This window comes from Podarcis raffonei, chromosome 1, assembly GCF_027172205.1.
Source record: "Podarcis raffonei isolate rPodRaf1 chromosome 1, rPodRaf1.pri, whole genome shotgun sequence".
In the NCBI taxonomy this organism is placed as follows: Eukaryota; Metazoa; Chordata; class Lepidosauria; order Squamata; family Lacertidae; genus Podarcis; species Podarcis raffonei.
Window position 1 is genome coordinate 80,469,604 of NC_070602.1, and position 14,598 is coordinate 80,484,201.

A 14,598-nucleotide genomic window follows, 5' to 3' on the forward strand; every position below is an offset into this window, starting at 1 on the left:
CAGATCCTTCAGAACACAAAAGGAATGTTGCCACAGGAGCAAAACAGTTCTGCTTCTGGGCATGCATGTTAGGGGAAATGGGGTGACCAATTCAAGCTCAAACTGCACAGTCTCTCCTTACTTGACAGAACTATTCCTTTCCCCTTCCTGTCACTCACCTGCATTGCAAACCCCACTCGCACCTCACACAAACATACACATACTAAATATTTGCAAAGTAAACTTCGCTCTCAAACATGTAACTGAACTGAACTTTACTCATGAAAGCTTCTCAAGCTTTTGGCTGACGATGGGGCCTTCTCCGATTTAAGCTCTTGCTGCGGTGATCCTTCAGTTGCGGACAAGAGGAGCAGATTGAAATGACAGGATCTTCCAAGAAAAATGCCCTCCCCCTTTAGCGTCATTAGCACAAGACACAAGAATGTGTTGTGGTGTCAAGAACAGACGAGCATTTCCTAAGGGGTGGTCTTTAAAACAATGCAGTTGTTTTAAGCAGACTCAACATGTGGTTAATCACCCAGAAATGTGACCCAAAGCCATGTGCTTTATGGAGCACAGGTGGAATATATAGAACAATGTGTTAGGAAGAAGAGAAGTACAGCTATTGTTGATAGATGAAAAGCCAGTGAAGAGGATGACAAGGTAATTATGCTTTATTATGACATCTGTGCAGCACATGTTAAGCCAAAATTAATCTGCTCCGACAGCTTCTATGAGAAAGGTAAAATATCAGGAGAGTCTTCTAACAAAGCACAGGTGAATGAAAACTTACTGTGCCTCCATGAGCAAAGGAAAGAGCCCTAGAGAGAAAGGGGCACGGGGGCTTCCATTGGGTGGATAGGTGCCATTTATTTAGAGAACTTCCTTTCCTTTCCTATGCCTCCCTCAGTATCTCTAACCCCATATGCCTGTTGCAACTAGCTTGCATTTACCTTGCCTATTCTCCTTTAGCAGAAGCTGACAATAGAAGATGGGGTGGTGTCCCCGAAAGAAAAGCATTCAGAGTAGGTAGGTAAGGCTGCAATACTATGCTCCCTTATCTGGGAGTGAGCCTTAATGCACTCAGTAGGCTTTGCTTCTGGGGAAATGTGTAGGATTGTGTTGCAGGAAACTTTATGTAAATATGGATTCAGGTGCCGAATTTGGAGGTGCTGACTGCAGGGTCCGAGAGTATTTCTCAGCAGAATTGCAGGCCAGATCCAGGAGAGTGGGCAAGGGGGAAAGAGGCAACAAAAGGAGTTGGTGCCAGCAAGTTTGCCAACTGACCACATGCTTCAGAGCAGAAAGGACCAAGGAGGAAAGGAATTGTCTAAAATATTTCTCTCTTAATCCAGCCAGAGTTGGGCAGACTGGTTACTTAATCACAGGTGAAGTGAAACAGCATCCTGATGGCAACAAGATTTGACTTATAGCTTGCATTAAGAATGCTTGAGAATATGAAACCAATAGTTCATATTCCAGCTGAATATCTCCAGGGGTCTCATTATGTTCATATAGATAGATTTCCCCCCCTCCATGCTTATTTTAAAACCTGGATTCCTGAAACTCTGCAGATATGAACTGAAAATATCAGCATGTACCTGCCAATAACAGAAGATATCTGTTTACTTTTATTGTACAGCAGTTTCCTTGCAATCTTGCTTTTTTATTTTAAAGGGAATCATTAAGGTTGGGGAAAATTAACCCTATGATAGCACCATAGGTCTAAAAGCCAATGTCATTTTTTTTTTCTTGTATGAAAGAATACGTGTGTAGATAAAACCATGAAAATGTTGCAATGCATGGCAGGAAATGTCCTCCTTTTCCATCTAGCCTATCACATTTACGTTCACTAACAGCTTATTACCTCTGCACATTGCTCATAAGAGCAGAATACGGTTGGTATAATCCTCAAAAGTAAGGAATAATGCTCACATTTCGGTGACAGCATGTCACAGATTCAATCCTTGGCATTGCCAGTTAAAAGGATTTAAGGTAGTGGGGCTGAGAAACACAACTACTTGAGATCTGGAAGAGCCAAAACCACTTTGAGTAAGACACTGCTGGATGAAGCAGTGACCCAACTCAGAAGAAGACTGCTTTACATGGGCTTTAAAGAAGTCCTATGGCACCGGCTAGAATGGTGAATCTGAAATAACAGTCCTGCCACTGGAGGGGTCACTATGATGACTGACCCTTCTCAATTGCAGTCTATGGAACAGACTCCTTTGCCCACCATTTTGCATCAATGAAGTGGATGATTAGCTGGAATAAGACTGAGAAATATGAAAGACTTAGCAGTCACAGATGTGTTAATGTAACTGTGGTGAACCTATGACTGTATACTTTGACAAAAAGTTCCTTAAGGCTCTCCTTTTGGAATGTAAGTCTTTGAAAGATATCTCCTTTTTGCTTGTAAAATCTCTCTTGAAGTCTCCAGGTTGTAACTACTGATACACCTGATATGAAAAATCTAAACTGTAAGGCTGTGTGCACACACCATGTTCATGTTGTCCACACAGTATTGTACTCATCCAACTAATAGCCTGCACTTTGACCTGCTTGATTCAGATTTTCCTGAAAGATCAAAGGAAAAGAAAGTTCCAACATAAAATCGCATCACTCAAATGTGGATGAACTGGACTGTGTGGAGGGAGAGGGAGGGAGAGCGAGAGGGAGAGAGCACGAGCGCGAGCGCGGTGATGTTTTCCTGGGTGCCACCTATTATTTCCATTGGTGAGATGCTCCTCAGTGGGTTGCTGGTAGGGCCAGCCACAATACACCTACATTATTTTTTAAAAAGTGTTAATCCATTGTTTTGTGCAAGTCTGATTTATTGAAAACTTGTATTCCGCCCCCTGCAAAAAATGGCCATGTGCATAGGCAAACAAACACCACAATGGACCTCAGGTCTCTGAAACTCAGGGAGAGGAAAGGGGACAAAAACACAGTGTGAAAGCACCTTGCAGCAGTATGGATGGTAAAACATTGAGGTACAAGTTCAAATGAAAGCACTCTTGTGTGGGCAAATGTGTAAAAAAGTCCACATGGAAAAATAAGATCCATGTTGACTGTGAGCTAAAGCGTCTGCATACCTTCCCTGAAGAAGCAAGAGTATTTTTCTACAGGGAAACCTGACTTTTTGAATGTGTTTGACCAGTGATTATAGCAGGAAAATCGGGTGCAGGAGGGGTGATGCAAACTATCACACCACAACATGTAACAATGCTCAATTGCTCATCTCCATTTTGCCCAACTCCAGCTTGGCTGGGAAAGTTGTCTGCTTGAGAAACAGGAGAGAGGAAAAAAAAAAAAAAGGCAAGAACAGACAATTCTGGCTAAATGAGACAGTGAATCAATTCAGGATATTGCCGAAATCTTATGAAGCTTAATGTAGACATTTGTGGATCACTATGGCAATACATCCTAAACCAACTACCCAATGTCACCTCCAGATAAAAGAAAGGATGCCTCTACTTTTAACCTCCAAGTTAGATGAGCCTTTGAAACAGAACTGCAAGAGGCTTACGCGCCTTTCTCTGATAGCTGGGCACAGATGGTCCACTGACTTCAACAGAGCTGTGGCATCTGAAAGATGTTCCTGTTTATATTCCTTCCTTGCAAAGAGCCATCATGGTCATTTTGTATCATTATATTACATTTAGCATAGCTTAAAATACTCAATTCACTTTACATTGCCAATTTCCCCCTCCTAAAAAATGGGTTTTCTTGAAAGGAGGAGTATACCTTCCTCTCTTTCCATCATCTTGGTAGTCTTGTTTACCCAGAGCCCTTCCAAACCATGCTTTTTCTCAAAGACTTCCTTTCCACATGGTAGCCTTGGGAGCACAGTCAGAAAGCACAGATGGAAACAGATGCATTGATACTAAAACAAGATACAAAGCATATCATGCCAGTGATCAAAGAACATTTCCCTGTTTCATTATTATTATTATTATTATTTACAATAAAGCCAGCGCTGATGGTTCAAGATGTTCAGATACACAACTAGTTTAAGATTGGTAAGATCTGAATCCCTCAATCTGACAGTAGCAAAGCTATCTATGATCTAACTAATCAGAGTTCCTTTTGGGCTTGGGTACATGATCAGTTATCTTGGAACAAAGCCTGCTGGTCTATCTAGACTTCAGTCTTCTGCTGCATGTGTTTTTAAAAAACAAGTTCATGAGGTAAAATGCATACCCTTTACGTTCATCTCAGAATTAGGATCATAAGTACAAAGGATGATCACGTGGTAGAAGAGAGGCCAGCTCTAGCCATCAAAGCAATTCTATGGGACCCATGGCAGCCCTATCCATTTTTGAACAAGGAGTGGGGAAAATGGCCCCCAGTTTCACTCAGAAAGAAAACAACATAGCTGTCAAAAGTTGCAAGAGACAGTTATGCCCCACACTGTAACACATACTCTATCTCTTTGGGTTTTGTATGGAGCACACTCTCAACTATACCTAAGCACACATACCTTGTCACTGTAAGAGTCTTAAACATAATTATAAAGCCTGACCTTTAGTGAGCATGCATAGCTGAGGTGTCATATCTTCATGGCTCCCCCTGAGGTATTTCTACACAAAACAGAATGGGAAGAGGGGTAGACCCAGTACTATTTTTCTAGAAAAAGAAGCGCTGGAGCTCACCATGAACGCCTCCCTTGTTCTATTAGAATGGCAATGGCGCCAACCTGAGAGGTGCCGGAACTAAGTTCTGGCGAGTTCCGGCTGGGGGGAAAAGTCATGGGTACAACCCTGTAAGGACAGGGAAAACATGGCTCAGTTGGACACAGTACAGAGCAGGGGTACAAGAGCACAAGGGAAAGCCAGAGGAAAAATAGCAATACTTTTGACAGTGGCTGGATGGCCCAGCTCTGAGACAAAGAATATGCTGAGGAGGCCACTCTGTGCAGTACAACACCTAGTCATGCAGGATCATGAAGGTGTAACAATCTTTGTACATCATGACAGAATTTAGTAGAAGTAGGGACAAGATAGGGGATTAGGGGAAAAAAGAGATAATATTGCTGAAAGAGAGAGAAAAAAGGGTGGGCATAATGACAGCAAAAGTGAGTCATCCTGGAATGAGATGCGGAGACTCCAACATGGATTCCTACAGACTTCTACATGAGCTACTTAGTCACGTTAACATCCAGTACAGTGCATTCCAAAGGTTCACACAAGCTAGAGGAAAAGATCTGTGCTGCCAAAACAATGCCGTGTCAAGACAACAAAGATCAAAACCCGGGACTCTCAAAGAGCCACAACCAAGTGCGAATTCTACTGAATAAACACAGCAGAAGTGCTGCCAACTTCAGAATTTATAATAAGCTTCCCAATATGTGCTTTTCATTCCATTGCCTCACCAGCTGGAATGTGCATGATTCTGAAAGGTTCTTTAAGCTTGGGGGTGGAGGAAAAAAGCACCCCAAAACTATGAAAAATACTGGGGAGAGGAAGAAGAGAAGGAAGAGGAAGGGCGAGAGTGGGAGATCTAAAAATAAAGTGAACCTAGGGATGCAAAAGCCAGGAAGTGTTATTTTAGCATTCTCCCACTGATTTAAAAAAAATAAAATTACACAAACTTCTAACAGAGTCGGGGGAGGGCTTGACTGCCCCATTTCTGGCTTAATAACTCTTGAATGCTAGGCACAGATAACATGAACTTGAGAGTTCAAGGCCCTGTGAATTCTGCAATTCCCAGTATTCCCACAGAATAAAAAGCACTTCAGTACCTGCAAGGCATCAAGCAATGGGAACCAGTATTTTGCAGTTAGCAGGAGGGATTGAGTAATCTCTAGCAGCTGCATTAATATTTCTGGATACAAAGAAAATGCCTCTGTGAAAGAATGAGCCTGGAAAAACAGTTCAGGAATAAATCTTCCCTAAAATGCCCAAACCAACTAATTTAAAATGAAAACATTTCTCTAGTCGCTCACAACATTGTTTGGCCACAGCTTCTCACAAAGACTCAGTGGTACCTCCATCCCAAACAAAGAACTCCAGATCCCAAGGCAATATAAAACAATAGCTTTGTTTGTAACCAAAGCAATGTTATTCCGCAACATGAAATGCGAGTCCACGCTGGAGCACTTTTGGGGAGCCTTTGAAATTGCCTCTACTTGCTGCTGCACAGCAAGGCTGAAGAGGCTCTCAAGGTCATTAAAGGAATAGTAACTGCATCAATTAAAATGGATATAGCACTGTCAAAATGTTAAAAGCACTTGTCATGCATTATTTTTATTTACATGTGCTTTATTATTCTTTATCACTATTGTAAGCACTTTGTGCATTGGGGGAATAAACAATAAATATATTCATTATTATATTATTATCATCATGATGTAATTTTTATTATGGCCTTGAAAAATCGGGGTAGTGCTATTATCCCCCCCCCCCCCGTTATTAAGCTGAGAGAACGTAGCTTGCCTGCCTCTGGCCACCTAGTGATTTCACCCAATTCCTAGCTCAGGCTCTCTGGCTACCATGTCACCCCAGCTCTCAATCCAGCTCTCTGAATAATCCAGCTCTGACATACACCCTGCCAAGAATACCTGCTGCCCGGGCTGAACAGTTTTTGCCTGATGAGCAAAGTTGGGTTTAGTTCACCACCCTGGGCATTTCTTGGAAAGATGGCATACAAGTTCTATCTTTTTAATTTCTTCAATTTAGGGAGCTGGGTGAGAGGTGAAATGATAGTAATTATGTCCAGGCATGATTGACGTAATAAAGACTGGAGGATCATGTGACTTGGACAGAATTTGACACTCTGAGCACACTCCGTACTATCAGGCTCACTGTCTTCAGGTGCTCCTGGATTTATTTATCCAAATTTAGACACTCAAGTTGCAGCAGTGAATCCTTGCCTTAAGCTCTATTGCAGCCTTTTCTTTTAAGATCAGCTCAGAATTAATACTTAACAATTTCTACGTTAGGTGGCTGTGTGGTAAGCCCCTCAAAAGTAGCAAAGAAATGTCAACTGGTACGAAACATCATTTCTCACTTTCTGAAGGTCACAAGAAGCATATAATACCCATGATAGACCATCAGCATTGGCTCTTTACTGCCTTACTGGCTAAATTTAGGCTGCAGTCCTATATATACTTTCCAGGGAGTAAGTTCCACTGAATTCAAGTGGGGTTTATTTCCAGGTAGGCATGTGCAGGATCACACTGTTAATGTGTTGGAACTTATGAAGCCCTAAACAAACTGGGCCAAACATACCTAACCAACGGCCTCCATCCCTCTGCTTCATTGTAAGCTCCAATAATATTTGGAAGCACCCTCTCAAGTTTAACATTCACAGCACTCACAGAGAGGTGTTCTTAGTGGTTGCCCTTTGTCTGTGGAACACCCCTGAAGACTTAAGGGAGTCTGAGCAAGCATCCTCTCAAAGCAGTGTAAAACATTTTGATTTCACTTGGCTTTGAGTGGCCAGGGACAGTAAACAACAATGGTTTCAAAAACTGTACATGGGTTAAAGGGTTTAATATTTTTAAGTGCCTCAAGTGCACGCTAGCCATTAAGTCTCGAACTGCCATCATTCATTCATTCATTCATTCATTCATTCACTTTTTACCAATGATCCAGATCAGAGGTCAGCAAACTTTTTCAGCCGGGGTGTCCGGTCCACTATCTCTCAGACCTTGTGGGGGGCTGGACTATATTTTGAGGGGGGGAAATAATGAACGAATTCCTATGCCCCACAAATAACCCAGAGATGCATTTTAAATAAAAGCACACATTCTACTCATGTAAAAACACCAGACAGGCCCCACAAATAACCCAGAGATGCATTTTACATAAAAGGACACATTCTACTCCTGTAAAAACACACTGATTCCCGGACTGTCTGTGGGCTGGATTTAGAAAGTGATTGGGCCAGATCCGTCCCCCGGGCCTTAGTTTGCCCACCCATGATCCAGATGATGCATTCTACTTCTCTTGTGTTGTCTGTTTCCTCCAGACCTGATTTGTGGTGATTCTCTTCATTTAGAAAAAGGATAATAAAAGAACTTAACACTAGCTTTCTTTCAGCAAGCACAGCTCTATTGAGACTTCTCACACCATTGTGCTTTTAATTAGAAACTTCTTCCTTGCAGCTTTTGCCTCTAATTGCTTACTGTTCAATATGGTCTGGGCATTATTGATTCATTTGCCCTTTAATTAAATCAGTTCCTGCTCCCCACCAGTGGGCATTTTAGATACTGTTTTCCTCCCCTTAATATTTCTTTTACTTTTTTAATTGCAAAACAGCTCTATTTCAGAAAGAAAGAAAGAAAGAAAGAAAGGAAGGAAGGAAGGAAGGAAGGAAGGAAGGAAGGAAGGAAAACAGATATTAAAGTCCCCAAGCCTGTTGGAGGAAAGGCACTGACTGATTAAGGAGTCATTCATCAGCAAAGCCAAGGCTCATAAAAAAAAACCATAAAGCAACTGGAGATTTAAACTACAAAGTGGAAGCTTCTAATTAAAGTGACATGGGATCTTTGCGTAATAGGACTTACTTCTGAGTAAATATCTTAGATATTTGGGACATCATCATAGGGATGGGCATTGCAATTAATATAGTTAGTACCAGGTATAATTACCACTTTAATTCTGTTTCCAGCTAATTTCAGAAAGGCAGTACTTCAGCATCTTTAAATAAAACTAATATGGATGTAACCAAACATACAAATAAACCCCAATAACATTTAGTTATCAGAATATCATCCTTTTCTTGCCATTTTGCTGTACTATAAATACTCAGTTCTTCTTCACTGTATGGACCACACCACACCATTAGTAAAGCTGTTGCACTTTTCCCCATTGCACCTTCCCATAGCCCTTACGGCTTGGCTACCAAGGATAACTTTGTCAAAGGTGGACTGTCCTTAATACCAAAGGGGATGTGTGACATATGACATTAAGGACTTATTTCAAGACTTTTAGAATACTGTATAACATCCTAGAAAGGAAAATTATTAGCTAAAAGGGCGTAACATTGAAAGCAAGCTAACAACAGGGCCTTTCATTCTCAAAAGTCATCTGTGCCACACAAACACTTCCCATCAGATGTTGTGATGGGGGTAATTCAGCACTGCAGGCTTGTTAGTAATTATTTCTCAGTGAGAATAATCAAAGGTGTTACCCCAATAAAAACAAGACAACTGCTGAGACTCTTAATGAGAAACAAAAAAGTTTAGGGAACACTGACCTAATTGGAATAGAATGCATAAAGCTCAAACTGGTTCCTGCCAACTCTGCAGTTCGCCAACACACTATGCAAACCAAGAGTTCAGGCAGAAGCCTATTCACACAATCAGCATGCTGCAGTTAACTGTACGATGCTAAAAATGGAAGTGGATTCTGACAATAATTGCCAGTAGTTCAGTGGAGTTCAATTGTAAACAACACCATATTAGCTGTCAGGTGGAAATTCTGCACATGACATTCCCAGGTGTGTAACCACAGATCTAGGGTAATAGATTTATTTAAAGGCGCGGGTTAGGATGATCATGTGGCTGAACTGATAAAGAGTGTGAAAACATTTTGTATGAATCACCTCTCTGAAACCAACCCGAAAGTGACACAGATATTTTGCATTCAGTCTCTTTGCACAACATTCCACAGAAGAGGAATCCTTCCCCCACTCCATCAGAAACTTCAAAACTGGCTGTGGGGGCGGTATATAGGGAAAGAAAAGAGATGGCATAAGTAGCACAATGTTTTGTGGCAGTCAGCCAATGGAAGAGAAATAAACTGTAATAAAATTAGAAGCATAGCATAAACACCCATTGCTTCTTTCAAATTCATTCCAAGACAAAGATGTTAACTTTGGCAATGCTTGGATAGCCATGCCATGCCAACAGAGATATCAAGATTGAGGCTGAACATAGTGGAATTGGTCCAGAGAGGGACTGAAGACAGCTGACGAAGAGGTGTGTGCTGGAGGAGAGAGGAAGGAAAAAAACAGTGGAGAGCAATGGAGGGGAGGAGAACAGCGGGAGGGGGTCAGAAGCAAAGAGGTATCAGGGAGACAGAAAGAGAAGTGCAAAAAAGAGTGGAGTGCTGAAACAGGCAGAGGAAAAAGACGTTTATATACATATATATCTCAACATGAATGCCTGAGAACATTGCTTCCTTTCACCAGGTGTTATAATTTTGTTTACAATACTCTTTAAAAATAGCCCCTGATGCCGCCCAAGAGCTTTGGTCTCCTGCTTTTGGAGAAACCTCCCTGAGAATTTGTGCCCCCCTCCCCACATTCCTTCTTTCTTACTCCCTTCTTAGACATGCTTTTATTGCTTAGATTTAATACAAATCTAGCCCGACAGCCCCCACAAGGATGAACCTGCCACCTTCCGAAATGGGGGGCAAGTCCTGTGGCTGCCACCCATCCACCCAAGACCCACAAGAAGTCTGCAGTGGCCCAGGTCATACCAGTTTTGCTTCTGTGCCCTTTTAAGGGAATAAAAAGTCAGGAAAAGCAGCAGGGCAAGGCACAAGGCTCCTTTCCCACCATACAAAGACTGGAGGCAAAGCTCTTTCCTGGACCGGGAGCTCTCTGCACAAACAAAGCTTTCGCATGAGCTTCTTCTCAAACCTGACAGCTGAACGGAGCAGTCCAAAGGACGTTTCTCTCTCCAAGTCTAATTCCAGTAGTAGGATAAAAAATCCTGGGATGAAAGAAGATGTTACATTCACACACTCAACTCTGTAGCCCTCCAGGACTCAGAGTTCAAGGTGGGTAAGAACAGGTAGGAAGGGGAGAGAACAAGATGGCTTTATCCTGACTTGTCGAGACTCATTGTAGCATACCAGACAACCAGAAAGGAATCGCCCAAAGATACACCAGACTCTCAGAGCAGCACAGGAAAGTCACTTCAAGTCTTCAGCTGGCAGAATTTTGCAGGAAGCCCAAGGAGGTGATTACTGCCCAGAGAGAGGCAGGTTGTACTTTTCCACCAGGATGTGACCATTGCCCATATCTTGAGCGAGGGTCAAAAGGACTAGCATTTCAAAGATTTGATGCAAGGAAATGATCCATCATGAGAATAATTTTTCCTATGGTGCTTACAAGTTACCCATAGTGCATTACAGCTATATGGGCTAGGGTCAAGCATGGCTCCACATAGAAAAAAGACAGCAAGCCTTCTGATGAGTTGCTGTCGTGTGTTCTTTACAAGGGATCACCAAGGTCCCATCAACCTGCCTCAGAGATGGTGGCTCCTCCTGAGCCTAGTGCATGCCCAGCTCCTAATACCCTGTCAAGCAGTAGAGCCAAAAGCCTACCAACATCCATCAGATTTTTATTTTTACAGCAGCAGCCATATTAATTGTTGTAGCCTTTCATGTCTCCTCTGGAGAACATTCCTGGGCACAGTAACTTCCCTCTCCATCATCCAACATGGAGGAGTCATTTTTCATCTGGGCCTGCAGAACTTCAGACTCATTCTCCTCCTGCTCTTCTTCTTCTTCCTGCTCCCGAAGGGCCTGGAGACGTTCCTCCCTAGCCTCCAGAAACTCCTGAGCCCCTTCGCCCACTACCAGCACTGTGTCAGCCACATTGGGTGGTGCTTCCACTGGATTGTGGTCGTAGGAGAAGAGCCGAAGCCTCCGCAGGTGGCTCAGGTCAGGGAATTCAGTCAGCTTGTTGCGGTCAAGGTCGAGGATGTGAAGCTGCGTCATGCGGAGCAAAGACTTGGGGAACTCCTCAAAGCGGTTCCCATACAGCCAGAGCCCACGAAGTCCCCTCATGCGTGGCAGGCCGTTGGGCAGTGTTTTGAGCCGGTTGTCTCCCATCTGCAGGGACTGCAGCCAAGGCATCTGAAGCAAAACCCGAGGGAAGTGGTACAAGTAGTTGCTCTCGATCCACAGGCAACGGAGAGTGGTAAGCTGGCAGAATTCTGCGGGAAGCCCAAAGAGGCGGTTGCTGCCCAGATAGAGGCGGGTCAGGTTGGGCAGGCGACACAGGGCCTCCGGCACTTCCTCCAGCTTGTTGAAGTCCAGGGCCAGGATACGCAGCTCCTGCAGCCCTTCGATCTCCTCAGGCAGCTCCGTTATCCCCGTGCCACTGATGTACAGCTTCTGCAGGGTGCCCAGGGCACAGACTGGCAAGGGCAGTTTCTTCAAGTGGCGCCCCGAGAGCTCCAGCATCTGATCCCCGCCGCTCAGCTGCTCTTCGGCAGCTGAGGGCAGCCGCTCCTCCCTCCCCGAGGACCCGCCACTGCCCATCCTCATAGCCAAGGCAGGCTGCTGCCAGCAGGACTAAGGCCACCACCTCTGCCCGGTGGGCTCCAAGGAGACATGGCAACCACCGAGGTCCCCGCCCACCACCAGGCTGGCCTGCCGGGGTTAGGACCAGGGCTCGCTGGATGATGGTTCCCCCTGCCAGGGCTGGAACTGATGCTGCCGCCACCTCCTGCTGCTCCTCGTCCCTCAGAACACCTTCCCTGCCCTCGGAGCTGGGCCTCCTCCGGAGTCTGGTGGCGGCCCCCTGTGCTCCTGGGACCTCGAGGGCGGCAGAGGAGCTTCTTGGCGCGTGGGGCGGACGAAACTCCCGCTCCAGAGCTGCTTGCTTGCCGCCTGCTTCTCCTCGAGGGCAACCGGGACCGAGCAGCCGCTCCAGCCCTCAGCAGGGACCCCGCTCGCGTGGCCCCGTCGCGCGTCCGTCCAGACAGGCGCTGACCTCGGCCCTCCCGGCTTCTCGCTCCGGGGCTCCCTGCTAGGTCTGAGCTCGGCTCCCACACACACGAGCCCGGCGCCTAGCGACTCGTCGCCATGGAAACCCCCACGCGGGATCGCCCGCCTATAGCAGAGCTCGACGCTTCGGACGGGGCGGGACTAAGCTCTTGTTCGCCGCCGCCGCCCCCCCTTCCCGCGACACAGAACACACAGCCTGCGAAGAGTGGAGGAGTTTTACTGGGCTGTGAGGGCTGAGGGGCGGGAAGGGGGGCGCGAGAAGCTACGCCTCGTGGCCCAGGCCCTCGTGGCTCCTTTAACGGCTGCCGGGGTGGCAGGCCCCGCCCCTCGCTCGCTCGCCCGCAGCAGCGGCAGCCTCGTCCCGGCTACACGCCCCCTTCGGCTCCCTCCTCTCCACGCCCTACAAGCCCCACTCGGCTCCGCCATAGGCAGCGCCGCCTCACACGTGGCTCCCGCCCCTTTAAACTGCTGCGCTAACAGGTGGCAATTCAACAGGTGCAGGTTGGTCGCTGCTTCGACTCCCGCCCCGCCTCCACCCGCGACTAGGAGATGCAGGGACGTGGAGAAGATTTGTCCCCCCCCTCGGCCGAGGTCCATTTCTGCGTGTGGCACCTGGAAGGTACAGAAGCCCAGAAGGAGAGTCCCGGGTGAGAGAGGACGAGGCATGGGCGTAGCCAGGATTTATTAGGGGGAGCAGGCTTTATGTTAGTGCGGGGAGCAGAGTTATCTGCGATGCAATTGGTATTTTTATTATCAGCTGCAGCTGCGCCCCCCTGGCTACGCCCATGTGACGAGGGGCTGCAAAAGGGCGTGAGTGGGAAGCAGCAGCAGCAGCAACAACCACCAGCACAGTGAGGACGACGATCGATTTCCCCTCAGCACCCAAAGTCCACACTGCAAAGCGAAAAGGCTTCCCAGTAATCTTGCTGCCACAGATTCCCTAGAGAGAAGGCGCACACGAGTGTTACTACTGCAGGGTAGCATCTGCTGGTTGGAAACTAACAGCACCCAGTCACATGGGAGCAAGCCCCATTGTGTCCACTGAGGCTTACTTTTGAGTAAGCAGACTTATCAGACTTACTCTTTTTTAAAGACCTTGATCCTTGTAACAACTGAAAGATCGCTCTCCACATTTTACAGCTGAGAAACTGAGGGGCCATTGTCACAGCTGCTTGCTGGATGGTATCCACGGCCTGCAGTGATTTGCAGCTGTGGTGCCATGTGCCGAAGTTGTGGTGCAAAAGCCACAAGAGTAGATGCAGAACTCCGCATGAGCTGGTTTTTAAGGCACTGCTGGCAAAAGTAGCTTTTTGAGTACTTCAACAATCTATAAAAAGCAAATCCACACAGACTTCTTGTGCACATTTGGCACTGATTGTCGTATTACGTCAGTTCGTGGCATCTGCTGCTGGAAGTCAGTGCAACAAATACAGTATCAGGTTAGGAGGCAAACCATTAAAAGGTGCAACAGTTGTATGAAGACTCTGGCCTCTGGTTTTATAAAATCATCTTGTTTAGTATAGAAAACACTAGATTTCATTCACTTAACACACAGAAGTAAGTCTGTGAACCAAGAGCTAAACATTTACATTCAGGCAGCTGAAGACTGGCTATTTAAGTTAGGGGAACTTGCTTCAGGAATCTTGGTGACTTCAAATTTCTAAGCTGCCACATATAACTGATTATCGTGTGAAAAGAATCCCTATGCATGACTGTTCAAATTGATAATATAGATTTGCTCCCTTACATGCCACTGTTTTCTAATCTGGTGCATAGACTAGCAAAGCACCCTAAATCTACACCCTAAATCAGCCTTCTGCCCTTGAAGTAAACTTTAAGATACAGAAACCCTCATATTAAAGAGGATGTTTAAACATGAGTTATAGGAGTAAATATGTGGCCATAGCCACATTGTGTAGAAAAGAAT

The 14,598-nt window shown here is 45.4% G+C and overlaps 1 protein-coding gene and 1 long non-coding RNA gene across 2 annotated transcripts in view; both read right to left on the reverse strand.

Annotated features, from left to right (window-relative positions):
* LOC128417821 (uncharacterized) overlaps nucleotides 1-14,598 on the reverse strand; it is a 64,774-nt gene that overhangs the window by 23,656 nt on the left and 26,520 nt on the right. The window lies entirely within an intron of this gene.
* Nucleotides 11,263-12,561, reverse strand: LRRC10B (leucine rich repeat containing 10B). Its single transcript, XM_053397005.1, has one exon. It carries the CDS (start codon nucleotides 12,207-12,209, stop codon nucleotides 11,319-11,321), a length of 891 nt encoding a protein of 296 aa, XP_053252980.1. The 5' UTR covers nucleotides 12,210-12,561; the 3' UTR covers nucleotides 11,263-11,318.